Source organism: Mercenaria mercenaria, chromosome 17, assembly GCF_021730395.1.
Source record: "Mercenaria mercenaria strain notata chromosome 17, MADL_Memer_1, whole genome shotgun sequence".
Classification (NCBI taxonomy): domain Eukaryota; kingdom Metazoa; phylum Mollusca; class Bivalvia; order Venerida; family Veneridae; genus Mercenaria; species Mercenaria mercenaria.
In genome coordinates, this window is record NC_069377.1 from 34294331 (window position 1) to 34309271 (window position 14941).

Consider the following 14941-nt stretch of genomic DNA (forward strand, 5'->3'; position numbering starts at 1 on the left):
GTATTAAAAATTCTATTCATAAATGCATGTGTATTAAAAATTCTATTTATAAATGTAAATTTAAAAGAAGAGGTACAACTCACTCTCTGGTCTGTTTCTATGGAACACTGTCAAGTCCATCACATTACCCATGTTGCTTTGCAAGGTCACCTGACTGTTGCCATGGCGATCTGAGTTCATGATCTTCTTTGTCAACCAATCAGCCCAGTACATACTGTCTTCATAAATAGTAAATCCAAAAGGTCGTGGGTCGCTCATTGTGAACACCACCTGAAAATAGCGCATGAAGAACTACATCATATTAAAACATTCGTGTTTCAACAGAATTTCTTCTTTTTGCAGAGCAAGGTAATAAGCACGTTTTTTGCTCTCCAAAATATAAAGAACAACACCCTCTCATGTATCAGAGCTGGCAACAAGATATATTTACAAGTAACGTTTTTGGCCAGGTCTTCAAGGAAAACATTTTCATATCCCCCCCCCCCCCCCCCCCCCCCCCCCCCCCGAGACGAAACCTTTTATAAGAGAAGTTCAAAAAGTTTCAACACAATTGTCATGACCCTTTTCTTTACTATTAAATCTGTCTTCCCTTAGTGTTATATGTAACATTTCATTGATAAGCCATTAAAATACTGTCATGACAAACTAACCTATTTTTAAATTACAGCTACAGTGAAACAGCAACAGCTCAATGTCATTAAGGAGATAAACAAAATGCCAGAGTTATCTAGGGTTTCTGAATGATCTAATCACAGGACCACATGAACTGCTTGAAAGAGCCCAACTGCTTGAAAGAGCCCAGTCTATCAAAGCTTGAACAAGCTGTATTTCACTGTACTAGTATTTCGCATGAATAGTCTTGAGGTGTTGGAATCAAGTTTGTGTTATATGAATGCACAGCTTAGTAATTAAAGTCCAAGCTTCTAAAAAAAAAATGCACTAAGCCACAACAGAAGATGCACATTTTCACTTCTTTTCAACATCCTACAATGAACCTGTAACTTGACCTTTAGCCTGCTGGAGGCAAGTGGTTCTGCCTTTGCGACCAGTGCAGACCAAGATCAGCCTGCACATCTGTGCAGTCTGATCATGGTCTGCACTGTTTGCTATTCAGTCAGTATATTTTCAGTGAACACCCCTTTGAATAATAAATGGTATTGCCCAAACTGAATGATGGACCAATCCATTATAGAAAATTAGCAGGGTAAAGGTTAAAAGTGAGAAATCATCACTCGTATGGTTCATCTGATACACATCTTGAAAACATAAAGAAAGGGCTTAAGCATAAAAGTTCTGTCCTACAAACAGACAAAGGCTAGAAATCAACCATACTATTTACCTTTCTATCAGAACCATCCAGTGTACAGGATTCCAGGGAGTAGGTGCCTGCATCTATCCAATATAGTCTAGGAGATCCTTTGTAGTCTATAGACAGGCCGTTAGGATGTGTGAGATTAGTATGGATGAGAACCTTCTGATCTCTACCATCCATTCCTGCTCTTTCAATCCTAGATGGTTTGTCCCAGTCAGTCCAAAACATGTACCTACAGAATGAAAAGTAGTCAACAAATTTCACCTATGCAGCTAATTATTGTAGTCTCCATGTGTTGTGTTCTCATGAGTGGCGTGGAAACAGCTGAAAATCTAACATACTGTTCATACTATTGTAGAGGCCACATATGAATTAAATCCAAATAAACATAATGTTTCTGACGGCCCTTTTCTTTGTGTTCTCCCAAATTCTTTCGTCAGCAGCAACTTCCGTATACATGATGCATTCTTCACACACGTTTTATTCATTTACATCTATGTATTCACAAGTGAAAGAAATTTTGAATTTACATGTAATTCGTAAAACTAACAATATGTCTTCTTCTTGTATGTCTTTACAACCATTTTAACCATATTTTACCCATTTTTCCTGTGCAACATTTAGTAAAAAGACATAAAGTGATGTTTGGTACAAGTGTCAAATATTATCCACAATCACATTTCACTGCAAAACATGTAATAAAATAAACACTTACCCTGAAATTGGATCCACCACTATGTCTCTAGGCTTCTGTAATCCTGACCAGATCAGTACACCTCTCATAGAACCATCAAGGTTTGACACCTCAATTCTACCCATCTCGGAGTCCGTCCAGTACAGCTTCCTGGTGGCCCAATCTACTGCCAGACCAGCTGGACTGCCTACACTCGAACTCACAACCACCTGCAATATTTATTTGTTACATAAGAATTTATTGCAAAATTACAAAAAAAAATTTGTTACATAATTTATCACAAATTTAGAATCAAGAAGCGCATTTTACTCATTTTCATTTGTATACATTCTAATGAAATAATGGTTTCACATCCTTAATGCAATTTATTTGCATTCCTAGCAGCTTTTCCATAACATAAAATCTTTAGTCACACTATAGTACTTTACATTCCAAGATAATTTTAGGTGGAGTTCTTAAAATGTTCAAATACCATTCAAATTACAGTACTATTGTGGACTTGCATAGCTTTAACTTTACATCATTACTGTGAAATATTTAAATTTCATGGGAATTTGATTTTGTGGATTTTTGTCGAAACAGCTATTTTGTTGGAATATGAATTTTTGACATTGAAATAAATGAAAAAATTACTTGATGTTTGGATTCAATTTTATGGATTAACTCAATAACTTTTTTTTACTCCAGGACTTTTCAATTAAAGGCAGGCAGAAAGACTTTCTCCATTCTCGTTTTAGTAATGGGTTGACATACAGCTGCAATTTTCCTTCTCACCATTAATGGCTAACCTAATACAGAAATGGCCCAAGGGGATTTAGCTCGAAGTCTTTTGGTTGTAGAACTAGGTGAGCCATTATGGCCAAAAGGCAAACAAAGACATTTATTTATCTTTTTACTTTATACATTGACATCAGAATGCAGTAAGGTCTGAAATAATCACCCTCTCTTGCGTGCCGTCCCATTTTGCTGCACTGATAGCATTTGTACCGCTGTCTGTCCAGAATATAGTATCTGTTGTATTATCAAAGTCAACGGACATTGTACTGACTGTGTTACTAAGGGGAATAACTACATCTGATTGGTCAGGTGTACCAAGAGTTATCCTTCTTACATCTGATCTGGTTGTAAAAAGCAGGAAGGACTCAATATCTGAAATAGTGGAAATTATTTTAGAATTAAAATAATTTAATTTATTTTTTCTCAAATTGTTGCTCGTTAATTACCGTCTGCTAGTTTATTAGATTGTCGTCTGTTTTCGTAGATAAACGTGTCATCGATTTTGTTACACTTGGCTGATCTGAACTGGTTCCTATTGACACTGGTACTCAGTCGATATAATATAAATACCAATAATCTCGTGCAGTTCTCTCACAGTTTGCTAGCTACACCGTCGGTAACGTCAAAACTACCCGCCCGCCACACCCTGTATTTATAGGAAACTTTCGAAACATAGAGCTTTGCATCTTTAATTTCGGGCTAGTATTGTAGTTTTAACAACTTGCTAGAATACTCTGTCAGTATTTTATATACACTTTGATCTATTTATGTTGATCTTACATCATCTGTGGAATGTTTTATGAAATTGGTTCAAAGTTGTAAAGGAAATTTGCATAAAGTCCATCTATTTAACAATAGCTAACGTTGATGTTCTAGTTCAAGTTAATTGTTATTGTCCACCCGGTCTTGACGACTGAGTTGTTAGGTACTGCCGTCTTTTTACTTACAATTGCAGGGTTAAACCGTGCCAAAGTAAATTGATGAGGGTGATATACCGGAGAGCAATAACACTGCAGGAGATAACACATCCAGCCATCAAAATGTATGACGGGGCTAGATGTCATCTTGTTACGTGACCAAGGACTTCCAAATGTGAGATGTTCATACCGTGTTATGAAGAAAAAACTGAGACATTTTGATGCAGTGTATATAAATTTTGTTATTTAAGAAAACGGTTTAGCATGGGCGTGACTATATTTGTATAAAACTCTCCACTATAATTTGAAAGATTTTATACTTCTCTAAAAAGGCACGGGATAGTTGATTGATATTAATATACGTATTTCTAATATTAAAATATATAAACTAAATGTACAAGAAGACAATAGTGAAGTAATAAAATCATTAGAATAAGTTTCACTTTTTAAGTTAAATGTGTCGTATTGACATGAAATTCAAGGACAGGAAAATAATTATAGGAAGTATTGACTGTCGTAAATATTATTTTATGTGAACTTAAAAACTTTGTGATCACAGTTGGATATCTCTAAGAAAATTCTGCTATTATTTGTGGTAACAATTATTATGTAGGACACTGGCTTTTTAACTGTGACATTTGATAGACCTTAATATTAGTTTTTATTCATCTTGTCATAATACTATAAGTAAAAGGTGTTTATTTATAATACTGGCTTGATGGATATTGTCGCTCATAATATGTTGGCGGTAAAATTCTGTCGGCCGTGAGGTGAGCGGATACGGTGTCTGTATGTTTGCATTCAAGTTGCGTACTTTGGGGTATCATATGTTTACCAGTTTGTGTTAACTGGATAGTAAAAGGTTTTGCCCTAGTACTTGGCGATTCCTAGTGTTGCGTGTGTTGCGTATGTTGCGTTGCTCTCAGTGGTGTCACTTTGCCTTGCCTTGCCTTGCCTTTCATTGACTCGTGTTGCGGTTTCGCTCATTCTCGGTGAAACCCGAAATGGGTGGAATGGTAGCTCGACGTTCAATTGAAATTGTTGTGTGTTTGCATTTGAGTGATACCTGTTATAAAGTGCAAAGTGTCTTGTGTTGCTTTGCCTTTGAGTGACACCTGTTACAAAGTACAAAGTGTCTTGCGTTACTTTGCGTTGTTTGAGTGATACCTGTTACAAAGTACAAAGTGTCTTGCATTGCTTTGCCTTGTGGTCCATTGTGTTATATTGCCTCGCTTTACATTGGCTAGGGTTGTGCATTTGACCGCATCCCGGTGACACCCGGGCTGGGTTGGATTCACAATTCGAAGTTCGATGGATTGCGCAGTTGCGTTGTTTTTGCAAGCCTTGGGTTGGTGCGTCTGTTCTCCTCTCGGTCGACGGATTTTGCTGTGCTTTTAACGACTCTACACGGTGAGACCCTTGTTGAGTCATGACCGGCCGATCAACTCCCAATATTGTCAATATACTTTTACTGAATTTAATTAAATTATTACAAAATGTATCATGCGTATGTTTAACTATCGTTGTAAGTATCAATGCATATTCTTGATGAATAAAGAGTGTTGTATGAGATAATTGGTTTTTATTTTGAGTAATAAAATAAATTCATACATTTAAATCTTACTTCACACAATTAATCCCAACATCTTGTTTAGTTTACACTATTAATTTATTTTAGGTTGATAATGAAACAGGTTTTAAAACTTACTTTAATTACCCATACCTCGTTCCTGAAGATAGCCATCTCCATGAGGGTATTAGAAAGTAGAAGAGAATCTAGCTAAGAGCCAAGCATGGGAGCTAATGGTATCATTTTTCATGTTTTTAGTATGACGCGACAAGTTAGTGAGCCAAGGACCTTTAGTATCTCAAAGTAGGCCCTTTACCACTAGGATACTAAGGTGGCAGTTTCAAATCATTTCATTTCCTGTTCAAATATGTTTTTTTGATGATAGAATAACTTCAATAACATCTTCTTCAAATCATCCCCTTAATCCCAAATAGTTCAGCCTTGTTGTTGTTTTGCTTTTAGCAACTACCTGCCGTCAGACTGAGAGCAATTACAGTCATTTGGTATGAATGCATTTTCAGGAAGATTTTTTTTATATTTTTCTATCTCTAGTTGTAAGTGGGGGTTGTTTAGAGTGACACTGTGAAAGATTTTTTTGAATTAATGAAATAATTAACTATCAAAATTACAAACTTACTTCTAACACATGTTTTCCTATCTTCTTTCAGATCAAGTCCTGTAGGACAAGCACATTTATATCCCACAGTACTTGGCAAACATAAATGGCTACATCCCTTCTGGTTACCAGGGCAACGATTTTCAGCTGAAACATAAACAACAAGGACCATGATTTATAAACATGGTAATTTTACTTTAATAATCATTTTTTCAATGATCTGTCCATAGTTAACAGTTTTTAACATATTCTAAAATAAAAAGGCAGAATTACATTTTTTATTAAATTTGCAATGAAAATTAAACAGATTTATAATTATTTACAGGGAGAAAGCCTAGTAGGTTAAAAACCAATTTTACTTACAGTATGCCCTTTCAAATAACTACCTTTCAATAATATCAAACATAAATAACATTTATCAAACACCTGAAATTTTTAAACCATTATTGAAAATCCTCCATTCATACTGAGGGAATTGGACATGTGCCCTCCTACTAGCAAATTTTGTATCATTATAAGAAAAAGGGTATTGTTTTTCTGTAACAATGTAAAGGGCAATAGATGAACATAATAAAACCAGATTGATATTTTTTTAATACCGGTATCTTTAATTTTTCTACTAAATATAGTCCTTGGCTAGCATATTTTTTTTCCAGTTAAAGCACAAAATTATAAATTTCATTTTGACTATGAAAGTGTGTAATTCCAAACAAAGCTAAGATTTAATGAAGTATATATCCTGGATTGGGGATATGGGCTGAAGTCTGACCCCTAAAACGACATGAGAAAAATGGGCCCTGACCATGGGTAAAGAAAGCAAGAACACAAACCTTCTGGTTGTCTCTCTCTGTGGAAGATATGTATATCCATGGGAAAGTGTAATCTATTTCTGACCATCTCTACATCATTGCCTGTAAACTTGTTTGCCTTGTTTATTGACTTTGTATGCCAGTCAGTCCAGTATAACTCATCCTCAAACAGTGTCAGTGCAAATGGGTGGGGTAACCCTATAAATATATATCATTTGATTTTATGCAAGTTAAGCTGGAATTTCAAAACTGGTATTTCTCTTAACTTAATCTAACCAATAAACATGTTTTTAAGTGCAACTGTTATAAAGTCTTGTAATTAATACAAATTAAAAATAAAGCATCCAAAATACAGTATTACCAAATATTGTCCTAAACTTTATACGACAAATTATATTTGACTGTAAAGTATTTTTCCAAACTTTAAAATCTTTTTAGCATTTGAAAACACAAATCTGACAGCAGTTTTTGTAAAAGTAAGTAAGTAATTTAAGTTTTATGTGTTCTGCCTGGAATTGATCAGTGTTGAGAAACTAAATAAATGTAAATGAGTGGTCACCTTGGTTAATGACTGTCCTGCGATGTGAGCCATCATAGTTTGAACACTCTATTACATGGTGTTTAGCATCGGCCCAGTACAATTTCTCAGCAGCGTAATCTAAAGTCAAACCGTTGGGCCAGAACAACGAGGTGTTAGCAATAACCACTCTATCTAGACCATCCATACTGCTTCGCTCTATCTTTGGTGTACTTCCCCAGTCTGTCCAGAATATATATCTGAAAAATATTGAACGCATTTATAGTCTCAAAATGTCAACAATGAAAAATCCTTATGAGAATTTAGTGCCGATAAATAGAATACTGACAATACAGAATCTTGAAATTTCCTCTTGTTAATAGCGAAGTCACTTAGTTAACTTATTTTTCATAGAAAAACTCACAAAACATATTTTCCTTGAACTTTAATTCATATCAATTATTTACCTCAATATACCTCAAATGTACTGTATTTCTTTTCATACTAGTATGCTGACTTGATATACTAAGGATCATATAAATAAATGTCTGATATAAATTTTATTTTACATCATTTGAAAGAATATCACTGGCTTAGTCAGGTCATTACATAAATGGTAGCTGACATGACAAAGTCTTTACATGACTTTTGAGTATACTGTGCTCTAGCATAAAAGAATTTCCTTGGGAGCACATATACCATGTCTTGTCAACAACAACCAATGCAAAGAACAAAATCTTTTCTCCAAGTAAGAACATTCATAAATAACATCTCTGAACCTACCCTTCTCCAGGGTGCACAGCTATGGCACGAGGTTTTTCCAGATTTTCCCACAGTAAAACTTTACGGTGATCTCCATCAAGATTTGAAACCTCAATACGAGATGTACCAGAGTCAGTCCAGAACAGAATGTTATGGATCCAGTCAACAGCTACTCCACCTTTAAACAGAATATATTACTCAGTCTGGTACTATAAAATGTAAAAAAAAAAATCACAATTTTTTAATCTTGAATTTTTTAAAACCATTTCTAGGTTCTCTAAATTGCTTCTCTGAAAATTTCAGCTGTTCACTGTAAAAATGTCACCTTTTCCAAAATGTAAACTGGGGCTGAAATATTTTGATACCAAAACCTGATTTAAAACACTGTGCAATCTGGAAATAAAATATTTTACCTCTGAAATACTCAGAATTTGATCACATTATGAACAAACTGATTGCACTAGCTTAAATATTGACTCATACCTTTATTGCTTTGAGATGTGACAGTAATTTACTGTTATTTCAATTTGCCAAAAGTTTTATTTAAATCTGATTCATTAACACAGGGTTTAAAACTGTCTATTAAGCTCTGAATTTACAGCTTTTACACCTAATGAAGAGTAACCTCATGAATAGGATACTCTGAAATCATTTAATGTCATGGGCACAAAATTTCATGGGTTTGGACAAACAGCTACTTCCTTGAGATATGAATTTAAGGATTTCTATTTCTGAAGATAAAATCAATGTAATTTCTATATATGTTAACTGGGATTTTTTTTTCATGGATTAACCCAACATCGAAACCCTAGAAAATTAGAACCCCATAAATATTAATCATCTCACAGTATTTCCTCAAATAGTCAGCTATTTTCTTTTCCAACAGACAAAATTCTGAGCAAAAACCTTCATGACGACATAGTATCAGGTCACATGGCAACTTTCCAACTTCTGACAATCAATCAAGGAGGCCATTCTTGCACCATACTATCATAACAAATCTTACCTGGACTCTCAAGCCCATAGGCCACCACCTCCTTGATGCCTGTCCCATTAAGGTAGGCCCTCTTGATTTTATCCAGTGTCACATCTGACCAGTATACATAACCTTTCTCATGGTGAAAGTCAAGTGCGATTGCATTCTCCAGTCCTTGTAGGATACTGTCATATTCCGACATGTCTGGCATCACACGCCGGATATCGACACGATTTGCAAATATCAGGTAGGCTTTCTCCCCAGTGTTCACTGAAATAAAATTAGAAACACATAATACTGAAATCCAGGTTGTGTTTCAAGGTTATAACTCAAAATTTGGAAACCAGTCTAATAATGCAGCCTTGCCATTGGTCAATTTTTAAATTGAGCTCAGAAACAGCCAATCAGATGCTAGAGTTTGTAGATTGGTTGCTTGTGATAGAATATTCGCAGACTTCTGAAAAATATTGGACAATATATAACAATAGAAGCACCTTCACGAGTATTCATTTCCCTCAGTGCAGATAGCAACCTTTGAACTAAAAAAGAATTGCTTTGAAAATTTTGGATTTTGGGAACATAACATTGCAATCCATTAGAATGTTAGTGTATCTCAACATTCCTACAGTTTACTTACAAAACTACATGCATAAAAGTTTACCTTGTGCCTTACAGCCCCTGCCATCTGGTTTGAGGATGTATCCATGTGTACAGTCACACTTGAATGACCCTGGTGTGTTAACACACAGTTGACTACACACGTTATCTAACCCACATTCGTCAATATCAGCACAGTCACGACCATTGGGAAGCAACATGTAGCCGCGGCGACAAGAACATTTGGCACCAAGTGTAGTCTGCTGACACAGATGCCCACAACCTCCATTGTTGTTGTCACATTTCGCTGCCCAGTCTAAATACAAATACAAAGGAACATTTTTGAGACTTACTGGAAATATGAAAATTCTTCTAAGATTCAACTCACTCACATATCATGTTAAAACTGTCTAGTGTTCAATAATAATTCTCTTCTATTCATTTCTCTCATTGCAGAAGTTCATTTTTATATTTCTAAATTCCTCTACAAAACAACATATTTACCCACAATTACTTCAGAATATTGATCTAATTGTGTCTGCCAGGCTAAAAGCTGTCATGAATTTTCTATAGTTATTATATTCCCTACAATAATTAGTAACGAAATTGAACAGAAAAACAGAAAACTGTAAAACACAGGCCGATAACCGGCAGCAGGCACTACAACCGGATGTGTGAAATCACTTCTGACATCATTTTACACCTTGTTGCATTGAAAAGTTGTTAATATATGTATTTGACATGATTTATTTATTTAAACAATCAAGTGCTCGTTATTGATTTTAGTAATAAACAACTCATGAAACAGAACTAAAAAGCCATACATGGTTATAAGCTCTCCTAGACCCAAGGCCCACCACTGCCATTCATAAAATTCACCTGTATGTATATTCCCTCCAATAAACTCAACACAACCATACGTACAAAAATGCTTAAAACTACCATGTGGATTATACTCTACCATGTGGATAGCTATATTCTGCCATGTGGATAATTCAATTCTACCAAATGGATAAGAATCATATCTGAAGGCACTTACGACAATTTCTTTCATCTGATCCATCTGCACAATTTCTGACTGTGTCACACACTTTCTGGCTACCGATACATTCCCCATTAGTACAATGAAACTGACCCAGTCCACATGATGCTGTCCCTAAAATGTAGACACAAATTTTAACTGTATTGATGATATAAAAATTCTCAAGTGTAACTTGTTGTCTAATCAAGTTAAGATAAAACAAGAGCACCGCCTTGCGGGTGCTGACGCTCATCTGATTTTTTTTGTGTAATAGAAATATTGTCCTACCCATGATTTTCTAAGTCTAAAAAGGGCCATCATTCTTGCAAAAAGCAGGATAGAGTTATGTTTCTTGATGTACAGTGTCCACTTATGATGGTGAAAAACTGTTGCAAGTTTTAAAGCAATAGCTTTGATAGTTTATGAGAAAAGTTGACTTAAACATAATACTCAACCAAGAAAATGATTTTCTAAGTCCAAAAGGGGCAATAATTATTGAAAAAAGCTGGATGGAGTTATGTTGCTTGCTGTACAGGGTCAGCTTATGATGGTGAACAAGTGTTGCAAGTTTCAAAGCAATAGCTTTGATAGTTTAAGAGAAAAAGTTGACCTAAACATAAAACTTAACCAAGAAATCTGATATTTTCTAAGTCCAAAAGGGGCCATAAATCTTGCAAAAAGCAGGACGGAGTTATGTTTCTTGCTGTACAGGGTCAACTTATGATGGTGAACAAGTGTTGCAAGTTTTAAAGCAATAGCTTTGATAGTTTAGGATAAAAGCTGACCTAAACATAAAACTTAACCAAGAAAACTGATTTACTAAGTCCAAAAGGGGCAATAAATCTTGCAAAAAGCAAGATGGAGTTATGTTTCTTGCTGTACAGGGTCTGCTTATGATGGTGAACAAGTATTCCAAGTTTCAAAGCAATAGCTTTGATAGTTTAGGAGAAAAGTTGACCTAAACATAAAACTTAACCAAGAAATCTGATATTTTCTAAGTACAAAAGGGGCCATAAATCTTGCAAAAAGCAAGATGGAGTTATGTTTCTTGCTATACAGGGTCAGCTTATGATGGTGAACAAGTATTCCAAGTTTCAAAGCAATAGCTTTGATAGTTTAGGAGAAAAGCTGACCTAAACATAAAACTTAACCAGGCAACGCCGACGCCGACAACCGCTCAAGTGATGACAATAACTCATCATTTTTTTTTCAAAAAATCAGATGAGCTAAAAATTTATAGGAAAAGAATATGCAAATCTTGCACGTAGTAACTGATATCACTTTCTTGCAGACAAAAAGTAGTTTAAGTCATGTATTACTAAGTCTTTAAATGATCATTCTTTCAAGTTAGACTTACATCACAATAAAAGATTTCAAATCATATCTGAGCCATTTCTAGCTTTTAATGGCATGGAAGGACTTCATGTGGCCCTCCGGACATGATTTCAAGCACAGGTGAACATTTAGGTAGATTGATTTACCTTCTTCAAGCCAGTTGGGTACCTTCTCTAGTTGCTCTTATAAGAATGGTGACATTCTTTCTCAACATTCATCACACAGGGTGAAAATTGTTTGTTTTTGAATTAGGGTTGTTTTTCAGTTTTCAGTATTCCAGTTATGCAACCGTGTATACTTAATCTAACCAGTGTTTCTGGTTGTTGTACCAGTATCAACCTGTTCTCCCCAAGTACCTGGCTACATCTGCATGAAAATCAGAGCTGGACAATTGATTTTCACTCTTTTGTCTAGCAATACCAAATTACAATGTATGTCGCAAAATAATGTGGTATTTGATGTAATATCTACAGAGTATACATGGCTGAAGGTAACAAGCTGTTTGCATATACCGTCTCATGTTTGCCTGTTTGACGCGTGTGTATATAATTTTGTATACTGTGACCTTGACCTTTGACCAAATGACCTCGAAAAACAGACAGGGGTTAACTACAGACTACAGGCAACCATCCTATGAAGATTGACAGCCAAGCCCTTCTTTGGTTATTGAGCAGAAACCATTTTCAGTCTAGAGGTTGCAGTGGCCTTGACCTTTGATGTACCAATCCCTCAAACCTACAGGGTTATCTACTGACCACTTGCAATAATCCTTAGTTTAATAATAGTAGGCTAAAGTGTAGTTATTGAGCTGAAACTGTTTTCAGTCCCAAGGTCACTATGCCCTTGACCTTTGACAAACCATCCTAAAAAAAATAGGGTCAACTACTGACCATAGGCTATCATCCTATGAAGTGTGACTAAGGTGAGACCACACATTCTTGAGTAATTGATCAGAAAACAAATGGTCTACAAACCACTGGGCCAAAAGACACACAGACAGACAGGCAGATAATAAGCAAAACAATATTCCCCCTCTTCTTCAAAAGTAGGGCATAAATATCTGTAAGGCATAACATACCACAGTTCAACTCATCTGAATTATCACTGCAGTCAAGTTGTCCATTACATTGCAGGCGTTTATCTATACAGTATCCTATTTTACATCTAAACTGGTCAGCCGTACAACCAGTCTGGGCTGAAAAAGAAAACATAATCACTGCAGTCAAGTTGTCCATTATATTGCAGGCATTCATCTATAGATACAGTATACAACTTTACATTTAAACTTGTCAGCTATGCACCTGGACTGCGCTCCAATAAAAACCATAAAGTATTACCATACGTTGGAGCTATGTGTATATGTACACAAATAGTAATATGTACATGTACATAAATAGTAATGCCCGAAAAAGCGTGGTGTTGGCATCAAATGGTCCGTCTGGTAGAAAATTTATATTTACATTTAATATGTCATGATAGGTATTTGAGCCAAGTGCAAGGATGATAAAATTATAGTCTAGTTAACAAGAGCTGTCACTAATGGTGACAAATGCCCCCGCAGTGCCTTGACCTTTGACCTGGTGACCCCAAAGTCAATAGGGGTCGTGTACTCAATAAGAACTATCAGCATGTGAAGTTTGAAGGTCCTGGGTGCAGTGGTTCACAAGTAAAGTGCCTTCATGCAAAAAGTTAACATTGGCCCCTTTGACATTGACCTTTGACCTGGTGACCCAAAGTCAATAAGGGTCGTGTACTCAATAAGAACTATCAGCATGTGAAGTTTGAAGGTCCTGGGTGCAGTGGTTCGCAAGTAAAGTGCCTTCATGCAAAAAGTTAACATTGGCCCCTGTGACCTTGACCTTTGACCTGGTGATCCAAAGTCAGAAGGGGTCGTGTACTCAATAAGAACTATCAGCATGTGAAGTTTAAAGGTCCTGGGTGCAGTGGTTTGCGACTAAAGTGCCTTCATGCAAAAAGTTAACATGACAAACAAACAAACGGACGGACAGTTGAAAACTAATATGCCTCCCTTTGGGGGCATAAAAAAACTGGGCCAAACAAGTTTGCCCTTTAAATGTGACCATGACCTTCACCAAATCAAGTTAAGACAATTAAATTCAATCAGTCTGAGCAAGATCCCTTCACAAAGAGTTACATTGAGGCTATTGACATGTGTTTAGGCTATAGTATATATGGTCTGGACAAGTAGAGGTCAGATGAATTACTCTGGGGTTTCATAAAACCTTACTCCGCTAAATTTCTATATAATGAACTTGTCCATCTTTCAATTTGGACAGTACCATTCACTGTTAAAAGGGGTGCGTACCAAAAAAGATACTGACGGAATGGTGAACAGTGAAGACCATGATCAGCTTGCATGAATGTGCAGTCTAATCTTGGTCTGCACTGGTCGCAAAGGCAGAATCACTTGCTGCCAGCAGGCTAAAGGTTAATTATTGTAAAAGGTGGATGTTACAAAGAACAGTGGGGGTCTTGGGGTCCTCCCATTTTGAACTTTATTTGCTATAGAAAAAGTAGGCAGGGCTATAGACCACTATCAAAGAGGGAAATCCCCATGCTCTATCTTTCAGTATATTCTATAACATAACAAGCCCAAATATAAGCTTAATAAATGTTAAAATTTTCAGCCTTAGAAATTTATTGACTATACTTTTCATCTAATATGACAACAAAGAAAACGTTCAGCACAGTAATATCTGTATTAAGATATTATCTCAAAGGGTTTTAATATAAAAATCTTTCAAGTATAACAAATTTTAGAGTAATTTTATATCAAATTCTCCCATCTATCTGATAATCATCAACAAACTATGATATACGACCACATTTATACAAAATTATAACAAATAAATTTTAAGTATACAAAATATATCACTCATTTTAATGACAAATATGACTGCACATCAACTCTCTGTTGATCATAAATTAAGTTTATTTCAATTTAATGGATGATTCAACTTAAAGGGGAAATGTATCAATACCCTAGCTGAGACTGGCTCAAGCTCCCTATTTTAAGG

General features: G+C 35.6%; 1 protein-coding gene across 1 annotated transcript in view; it reads right to left on the reverse strand.

The window, feature by feature from the left end:
• LOC123536224 (low-density lipoprotein receptor-related protein 4-like) overlaps window positions 1-14941 on the reverse strand; it is a 97390-nt gene that overhangs the window by 24940 nt on the left and 57509 nt on the right. Inside the window, exons 8-19 of the mRNA XM_045319202.2 lie at window positions 12982-13098; window positions 10587-10703; window positions 9612-9863; window positions 8981-9220; window positions 7996-8152; window positions 7255-7472; window positions 6717-6893; window positions 5908-6033; window positions 2947-3155; window positions 2028-2215; window positions 1340-1544; window positions 84-270 (exon numbers count right to left, since the gene is read on the reverse strand). Of these exons, the coding sequence (XP_045175137.2) occupies window positions 84-270; window positions 1340-1544; window positions 2028-2215; window positions 2947-3155; window positions 5908-6033; window positions 6717-6893; window positions 7255-7472; window positions 7996-8152; window positions 8981-9220; window positions 9612-9863; window positions 10587-10703; window positions 12982-13098 (2193 nt within the window). The remainder of the gene's footprint in view (window positions 1-83; window positions 271-1339; window positions 1545-2027; window positions 2216-2946; window positions 3156-5907; window positions 6034-6716; window positions 6894-7254; window positions 7473-7995; window positions 8153-8980; window positions 9221-9611; window positions 9864-10586; window positions 10704-12981; window positions 13099-14941) is intronic.